The sequence below is a fragment of the Micropterus dolomieu genome, linkage group LG23 (assembly GCF_021292245.1).
Source record: "Micropterus dolomieu isolate WLL.071019.BEF.003 ecotype Adirondacks linkage group LG23, ASM2129224v1, whole genome shotgun sequence".
NCBI lineage: Eukaryota > Metazoa > Chordata > Actinopteri > Centrarchiformes > Centrarchidae > Micropterus > Micropterus dolomieu.
The window spans coordinates 5,278,010-5,287,560 of NC_060172.1; the positions used below are offsets into that span (position 1 = coordinate 5,278,010).

The following is a 9,551-nucleotide window of genomic DNA, read 5'->3' on the forward strand; positions in this document are numbered from 1 at the left end:
GGTACCTGTGCCAAAGGCCTCGCATCCCAAGAACTTCAACAGCTACAGGCCAGTGGCACTGACATCCCAGCTGATGAAGACCCAGGAAAGCCTGGTCCTGGTCCATCTTCACCCCCAGGTAAGCTTAAGTTTGCCTGTAAACCTGGCACTGGGGTGGACGATGCCATCTTGTCTCTAGTGCTTTTAAAACCATCCAGACAGTACTCCTGAGGGACACGTTGGAACAGACGAGGCTGGACCTCCACCTCACAGCATGGATACTGGACTACCTCATCAACCAACCTAAGTTTATGAGGACAAAGGGTATAGGATGTGTCCATCACAGTTGTTTGCAGTTGGGTTCTTTGGATGCAGAGGGCTCTACCGAGGATTCTTTTTGACTCTGCGGTGGCATCAGCCATTTTCTATGGAATGGTCTGCTGGGGCAGCGGCTAAATTATCCTACATGATGGAGGAACACATCCCACCCACATGCAGGATGCTCTGAAGATACTGAGCAGCTCCTTCAGTGACAGGCTGCTGCACCTGTGTTGCATCAAGGGGAGGTACTGCCTGTCTTTCCTTCCTGCTGTCAGACTTTACAATCAGCACTGCTCCCAGTAGACTGCATGGACAAAACACACCGGACTGATAAACCGTGTAATAATGTGACCCTGCAATACTGTTGATAAAACTCTTAACTATTTATTATTTTTTCATATTATATACAGTATCTCACAAAAGTGAGTCCACCCCTCTGTTGTGGTGGCAGACCGGCTGACGGTGAGTGTCCTGGTTTTCCCTCAGGCACCCTGTCTAGCCCTGTGTTTTCAGTTCAGCCCTGCCCGCTCCCCTAACCCTTCCCAGTCCAGGAGCCCTCCCTGAATTCCTTGTTTGGTTTTGGACCCTGGACCCCTTGGATCCCAGTGCAACTTCCTGCCCCCTACGTTCGTCTGCCAAGCCCCGCCTTTTCCAACGGGAAGGCCGCCGGGAGGCGTCCATTGAGGAGGGGGCCCTGTTGTGGTGGCAGCCCGGCTGACGGTGAGTGTCCTGGTTTTCTCCTTTTTATCAGTTGTTCTGCTTTTTTCCTTGGTTTTCTGTTCCCTGCCTGCCTCCCTGTGTTTTCTCCCCTGTGTGCTCTCTCTCTCCCTCTGCTCCTGAGCCCAGCCAACTACCTGCACCTGCATCTCGTCAGCCACCTCGTCAGCCTGCCACACCTGCCAGTAATCACCTCATGACTGCCTGTATTTCAACCCCGGTTCTCCACACCATCCTCGCTTGATTGTCGTTGCTCCACACCCGGTGCCACCCCCACGTTCAGGCTTTAGTGTTACAAGTCTCAGGTGTGAATGGGGAGCAGGTGTGTTAAATTTGGTGTTATTGCTCTCACACTCCCTCATACTGGTCACTGGATGTTCAACATGGCACCTCATGGCAAAGAACTCTGAGGATCTGAAAAAAAGAATGGTTGCTCTACATAAACATGGCCGAGGCCATAAGACCCTGAAACTGAGCTGCAGCACGGTGGCCAAGACCATACAGCAGTTCAATAGGACAGGTTCCACATGTTGTCACTAGAAAACAGCAGTGTGTTAAAAGCAAGAGAGTCAATTGACACTTTTCACACACCCTCACACCATACATCAATTTTCTCATGCATTGGAAAAAATAATTTAGCCTATAAGTGATGTCGTCGACTCGGCGTGATTACACTGCACCCAGCTGATGTGACACTGGAGGACGCTGTGACACGAATCAAGCGAACCCGCTCTCGCGCAGTTAGTGGCAGACAGTTTGTGATTGGGTAAAGTAGCTGGTATTGTTTTGCAAGATAGAAATATATAATCTGAAGCACAGCCTTGTTCTGTTGGGAAAGTGAGCTGCACAGAGCTGCTGAAGATGCTCAGTAGTCTCTGTGGTACAGTTCAGAGATGCTCACAAGTCTCTGAGCTAGAGTCCAAGTCAAGTCTCAAGTCTTTGAGCTAGAGTCCAAGTCAAGTCTCAAGTCTCTCGTGGTGATAATGAATGTTGTATCAGCTGCTGTGTTCAATCCAATTCTGTAACTGTAAGTGTTTTTACTTATAGAGCCAACCATGTAATGTGCAAAGCAAATTAATGACTTAACTACCATAAGTCAACACCAACCGCAGACTCTCAAACCCAGTGTGACGTTATAACTAAATAAAACTGTAACGTCACATGAACAAAATAAACCTGTTTGTAGCTGACGTTAATAATTAACGCGATGGAAGCCAGCGGGACGTAAATGATAACGTTAGTAAGTAAACAAAGGCTCATTCATCTTTTCATAACGAACGACAGTCGGAGTTAACCTCCCGTAGGTCGTAGCTAGAGCAAGAAGCAAGCTAATGTTAGATGGCCAATGCTGAACTAAACGTGTTTACTAACTGAATTTGCGTTCAGTGGTTCTTTGTTTGGGTCTTGTTGAATGAAGATTTAAAGCCAAATTTTATGATGAATGGCTCAGCAGCTGCCGCTGTTTGTTGTCCTCTCTCACGTGTGGCGGCGCACAGCTGATACTACGTGTTACTTAGGCAGGTTATAGGTATTGCAAGGGAGTCTCAAACTCGAGTCCACATCTCTGTCATCTGTAAAGTCCCAAACGGGTTCTGTGTCTGTCTGTCTGGGATTCTGTCATATCAGCAGAGCAAGTAATGAACAGCAGATTATAGGGCGTAGAGATTTTGAAAAATATTATGAATTGTGATTAAATGATGACGCTATTCTCAAACCTTTCTGGAGATGTCAGATTACACAGATATGTGGGATAGATATGCAGAAAGTTTTGAACATTCAGCCGAGGAATTTCTAACTGAATTAAAATCAAGGGCGTCACTCTGTGTTGAAAAGTGGTGGGGACGTAGGGGCTCAGATTAGGAGTGTGAAGAGACACTTAGCTCGTGAGACATCACAATATGCAATATTAGGTTCACGAGAGAAGACAAATAGATCCTTAAACAGTGTTTTAAAGATATCCTTAATGCCGAGATATAGGTGGGGGGTCTGGGGGGGGGACCTCATTTTCATTTATTATTTAGATACAAGTTATATTTCAGAATGTTTTTGTTACAAATTGTGCTTTAAAAAAGCATCCCCAGTGTAAACAACACCTATGATTCAAATTAATTCATTTATACTAAAGGTGAAAAGGTGCCACATTTAAATAGGAACTTCCCTAAACAAACACACAAAGGGGAGGGAAGACTAATTCATGAAAGAAAAAGAAATACCAAATGCTTGAAAGCCATACATGGACTGAATTATATTCTGTTATATTTTATATTTTAAATTGTCACCTGCTGCCTGAGTTTTGTGTTTCCTTTGACATAGCCTAGAAAAAAACATTTCCACCATAAATTGATGCAGAGAATGCAGAATTGGTGCAGAAATCCTCACAAGAATGCAGGAAATATAGTCTTTAATTCTCAAAACTTTCTGGTGGAAGACCCCTATGCACCACACTCACTAAGATTATTCATGGTTATTTATTTTGTTTTATTAGTATACCACAAACCCAGATTTAATTTTAACTAAATTAATGTGTATATTGTATATGCTGATTTATGAAGGCCAGTCAGATGACAGCATGAGTTTAACAAACAGGTTAATTCATTCCATATATGGAGGCTTCAGCATCGGATGGGACGAGAGTTTCCGTCGACAACATAGATGGGACACAAGGATGGGTCTGATGGTCTGGTCTCTGAGGCCATAGATGAGGGCACTCAGACATCTAGGGAGGAGGAAAACACACACATACAGAACAATTGTTAAACTCCCAAACACTACCCCTGTGAAAAGTTTTGAGAGTAAAAAAATTATTGAGTTGTGCACAGTTGAGGAGAGACAGAGGCCCAGCTGCACCAGATGCAGCAGCAGTGTGTTACGAGCCTTACGGACTGAAGCTTTGTCTGTGGAGGCCGACCTGGCTGCTATCATCACACCAATATAGGAGGAAATGATTGCCACACCAACTGATACAAAGAGAAAACAAGTGTAGGCTTTGTCATAATCAGCGGATCTTTTCCCAAGAAACATGACAAGTGTATTACAAAGGTCTTTCATCTGCAGGCTCTCTGGAAATGGAAAATCTAACAGTAAAACAACTCGAGTGAGAATATTTAGTGAACAAAAGGTCCAAACCACAGTGATGGCCCCCCCTGTGTTTCTGACAGTGATGATGGCAGCGTGCCTCAGTGGGTAACACACAGCAACATATCTCTCCACAGACATCACCACCAGTGTGAGAGGAGAGATTTCATTTGTTAGATTGGCAAACATCACAAGAAGACCACAGACAGGATAAGTCAGGATTATTCTACACACAGACAGTATGTACAATAATTGGCTCATTGCCATCTGCACAGTGTCTGCAAAAAGGAGGTTATACAGAAGAATGTAACGGGAGGTCTCACAAAACACTGGTTTACTCCTCAAGGTGAATAACATGATGACATTAATGAACAAGAATATACAGCATGGTACTGTAGTCAGAGTGAAAGGCATCATTCTTTCCATTAACCCCAATCCAACAGTTATGTTGGATTGAGATTGAGTTGCATCAGACATCTCAGAGGAGAATGTACAACATGAGAAATATTAACTTATCAATGGAAAAGAAAGCACAATAAATCTCTTCCTGTTGTACTGTGAAACGAATAGAATTAAAACTCCTTTTAAGCACAAGTCCCTGTTGAGCCACATCCAAAATCATCCACATACACTGTCCCTGTGCAAATAATTAGCAAGTTAGATTCTGTGCTTATTCCCATGTAAGTGTTCTGCAGGCTTTGCCTGCCCTCTGATATTATATGTATATATATACACGCTTTCTTAAAAAATTTTCACGTGACACCATCACATGTCATCATGGTTAGCAGCTCAGTAATAGGTGATGTAATCTCTATCCTATTATTTCTTTATGGTTTATTTTAGTAGGGACTGATACAGCTTGCATAGACAGCAATCCAATGTGTGAAATAAAACATTAAAACAGTGAGGCAAAAAGAAAAGTATACAAAAGTTTACAGTACAGTGCAAGATACTGCAGAAGACCAGACGTAAGTACAAGCTTGTTGCTGAACCAACCAGGGCTTGAGATCTCTCTTAAAGTGGTAAGGTTTGCAGCAATTTTTACAGGTTTGGCCAGACACATGGACCAATGTATCGTCAGCGTACATCTTAAGACCTAAATCAGGACATGTTCCTGGCAAGTCATTGATATACAAACTAAAAAGGATGGAGCCCAAAACAATTCCTTTGGGGATTCATGTTCCGATTTTCACTAAAAGCAGACTTGATTTATTAACTACAACAAACTGTTCCCGACCCTTTAAATATGAGTCAAACCATTACAATGACCGTTTTAACAAATTTAGATGTTGTGGTTTACAGTTTCACCCTGCGTCTAAGGTTCAAGTCAAGTGAGGGATGCTATAACCAGCGGACATGGTGTGGATCCACCATGACGGTCAGCAAGTCTGCTGTAAGAGGAGGGCTGCGAGCAGGATGAGATGGGGTACCACTTGAGGGGAATGTTAGGGTTTCATGGTCGAGTGGTCCCTGATTTCACCGCTGAAGCAAGCTGTGGCTTGGAAGCTGTGTGGATGTGGATTTTTAAAACTGTGCCTCTGACTTGGGGACCAGATCTTAAACACAGAACAAGAATTGTGGGGCAAATAAGAGTTTTCAGCAGTGAGGTAATACTTTACTCTATCTTTCCTACTCTTCAGGTGCTATTTCTTTGCACTTTTACTGAGCAATCCACTAGAATCTGAAGGCCGGCTGAGTGAGATCAAACAACTGGGTGTGTGTCCCACCCACTGAAACCAAGCTTTTGTCTTGTTAATACGGAGGGCAATCTCAGCTGGGTGCAATCAGTCGCAATGCCCAACACATATGTGCAATTAGACTTCTACTACTTCAGTGAAACCTACCACTGAACCGTCAGCGTGAGCGTCGACTCCTTGTGTGAAGACCTACTTGAGTAAAGACCAGTGAGTCTACCTGTGCGAGTCCACCTACAAGAGTAGCTTTTCCTTTCCCGAGGCACACCTACTCACCTAAAGCTGCCAGCTACAACTACACTCATCTATGTGCTACTATACTATTCCTATTGTCTCTGGTCCATGCAAGAGGTATCATACCATCAGGCACAGAAATCAGGCACCACCCACATCTGTTTACTTGTCTGTTGGGTCATGGACCTGCCAGTCGGCAGTCAACAAAGCTGACTTTATCACTGCTTATGCTAACACATTATCTCTTGGGCTACTGGCGCTCACTGAGACCTGGATCAAACCAGAAAACTCTGCTACCCCTGCTGCGCTGTCCACCAATTACTCTTTCACCCACACCCCCCGACTGTCTGGGAGAAGACATTTCCTCCTATATTGGTGTGATGATAGCAGCCAGGTCGGTCTCCACAGACAAAGCTTCAGCCCACAAGGCTCGTAACACACTGCTGCTGCATCTGGTGCAGCTGGGCCTCAGTCTCTCCTCGACTATATACAGTCCTCTGCTCATTGCTCTTTCAAGAATTGTAACAAGGATAGCAATTGTGCGAATCCAGAATGTTTTTTATCTGTGTGTTTTTATATTCCCCAGATGTCTGAGTTCTCTCATCTATGGCATCAGAGACCAGACCATCAGACCCATTCTCATGTACCATCTATGCTTTCGACCGAAACGTTCTGTCGTTCCAGCCCAGGCTGAGAAGTCAAGTTTTGTCAAGTTTTAAGGGAGGCCTTCATAAGTCACCATATCTGACAAAGCTTCAGTCTGTAAGGCTCGTAACACACTGCTGTTGCATCTGGTGCAGCTGGGCCTCTGTCTCTCGTCAACTGTGCACAACTCAATAATTTTTTTACTCTCAAAACTTTTCACAGGGGTAGTGCTTGGGAGTTTAACAATTGTTCTGTATGTGTGTGTTTTCCTCCTCCCCAGATGTCTGAGTGCCCTCATCTATGGCCTCAGAGACCAGACCATCAGACCCATCCTTGTGTACCATCTATGCTGTCGACGGAGACTCTCGTCCCATCCGATGCTGAAGCCTCCATATATGGAATGAATTAACCTGTTTGTTAAACTCATGCAGTCAACCACCGGATCCTGCTATCCGCTCTCTCAGCAATGGGCATCTAGAGTAAAGCACTCCTGTGTTTCGAATCCTACCTCTTGGGGCGTTCCTACAACATTTTGTGACAAGGACAATTATCCTCCTCCCACTGCCTCTCCACAGGGATGCCCCAAGGCTCAGTGCTAGGGCCCCTTCTCAGTCTACACCACCTCACATGGGGCCAATCATTCGCTCGCACGGCTTCTCTTACCACTGCCATGCAGATGATACGCAACCCTACCTATCCTTCCTGCCAGACGATCCCACCATCTCGGCGCGGATCACGGACTGTCTCTCGGACATATCTGCATGGATGAAGGCTTGGCACCTTCAACTAAACCTCTCTAAGATTGAACTCTTGGTCATTCCAGCCAAGCAATCTACCCACCATAACATCAAACTACAAAATGACTCCTCAACCATCACTCCAACCAGGGTGGTGAGAAATTTGGGTGTCATGATTGATGACCAGCTGTCCTTTTCAGACCATGTCTCTACTGTCTCTCGGTCATGCCGCTTTGCTCTATACAACATAAGGAAAATCAGGCCCTACCTCACTCAGTACACCACCCAGCTTCTGGTACAGGCCATGGTTATCTCTCGCATCTACTATTGCAATGCCCTCCTAGCAGGTCTTCCAGCTTGTGCCATTGTGTCCATTACTCAGTGACCTCAACTGGCTCCCCGTGGCCTCCAGAATCAGATTCAAGTCACTAATGCTTGCATACAGAGTGACTAGTGGGTCTGCACCCATCTGCCTAAACTCCATAACACAAACTTACGTACCTCCTCGGCCACTATGCTCCTCCAACGCCGCCTGGCTCTGCCATCCCTTCACAAAAGCAATCACAGTCTATGCTGTTCTCATCTGTGACACCACAATGGTGGAATGATGCTCTGTTGATGCTTGCATGTTGTTCCTCAAATATAAGTCACTTTGGATAAAAGCATCTGCCAAATGAGTAAATGTAAATCTAGAATAATGGCCATGTAATCATCTGTTAGTGCATGGAGAAAGTGTACGCAAACTCTTCAGGAGAAAGCTCTCTTGACAGGGTGGATGTTGTCCTTTTAAGGTAGAGGTGCCCTTCGAGGAATCTTTTAGTAGGCGGTTAGTGAGGAAAAGGCATGATAAGAACAAGATTAGCTGAGGGTGGAGTAATGGGTTAAGAGGGAAGACCGAAATTAGAAATGGAAATAACTTGGTGCTGCTAGGGCTGTAGATGACAGCTGGATGCCAGAGCTGGAGGTTCTAGCTTTAATTTGCTGGAGTGGTAAGGATGAGATGCAGGAGATCTTGACATCCCAGGGCCAGAATCCCAGACTAAAGTGACCTGCAGAGATTGATGGATGTGGGCTGCAATTGGTTTTGGCATCCCGGTGCCTAATAAACCTACTAAAGACTAACCGAAACAGTTTCCAACAAGGAATTTTTGATGGTTCTATGTAACGAACTGACTGACACGGTAAGGTTAGTGATGACTGGGACTGAGCAGCGGAGGACTCTGGCATCCTGGTGCTAAAGCCCCCTTACTATTGTGGCACGTGGACCAGGAAGGGGTGAATTGAATGAAACAATGAAACTATGCCACTTAGGGAATTGCACCCCAGGAAATACTATTTAAACCTTGATTTTTTGGAGAATAAAGAGAAAAAGGCACACAGGAACGTTACTGATGAGGCAGAGACATGATTCAGAATATTCCAAAATATATTTATTTTTAATAAACAAAAATACACAGTCTGGGACTGGAACTGCTGAAAGGGAAAGAAATGTGCAATAAGCACTGATAAAATGCTAGATAAAACAACTTTATTACAATAATTAGTTAAAATTATTTGAATTTATATTTAAGTCAAGAAAGTATATATATATAAATTCAGCGCCCCAAGATAACTTTAACTGATAGCTGGATGTTAGCTCAAAACAACCATTAGCTTGATGTTGGCTTAAAACTACCTTAGCTCCATGATATCTCTAAATGAACGTTAGCTGGAATGAATGTTAGCTCGAAACGAATGTTGGCTCAAAACTAGTTTTGCTCGAAAAGACTTAGCTGGGAGACAACTGGAAACCACTACAAAACAACTGTTGGCTCGAAACGGCTGTTGGCTCAAAGTTGGCTCGAAACGACTGAGCTCGTAATAATTGTGTGTTTGAAACAACTGTACTTAAGCGTTTAGCTTGTATGTTGCTAGCATCAGTTATGTCAGAACTGGAGTTGATTATAATTGAAAGATAAGCAAAGAACAGCATGAAGTGCCTGTCCTTTTGAAACGGTTTCTGATGATGACTTTTCAGGTGGTTATGTGTAATGGACCATCTTGCATGCTTGTGTTAGTGGTTACTGGGAGTGGGCAGTGGGTGTAAGTGCAGAATAATGGACACACCGACACACAAGTATAAATGCATGGCTACGTGCGTAGCCTACAA

At 44.3% G+C, this 9,551-nt stretch overlaps 1 protein-coding gene across 1 annotated transcript; it reads right to left on the minus strand.

Annotated features, from left to right (window-relative positions):
- Positions 1-1,136: 1,136 nt before the first annotated feature.
- On the minus strand, positions 1,137-4,575 carry LOC123963604 (odorant receptor 131-2-like; the record flags this gene model as incomplete). Its single annotated transcript, XM_046040558.1, has 2 exons — positions 3,648-4,575; positions 1,137-1,171 (listed from the first exon to the last, which is right to left on the minus strand). Coding segments are annotated over exons 1-2 (957 nt in total), but the record flags the coding sequence as incomplete, so codon positions are not given.
- Positions 4,576-9,551: the final 4,976 nt, after the last annotated feature.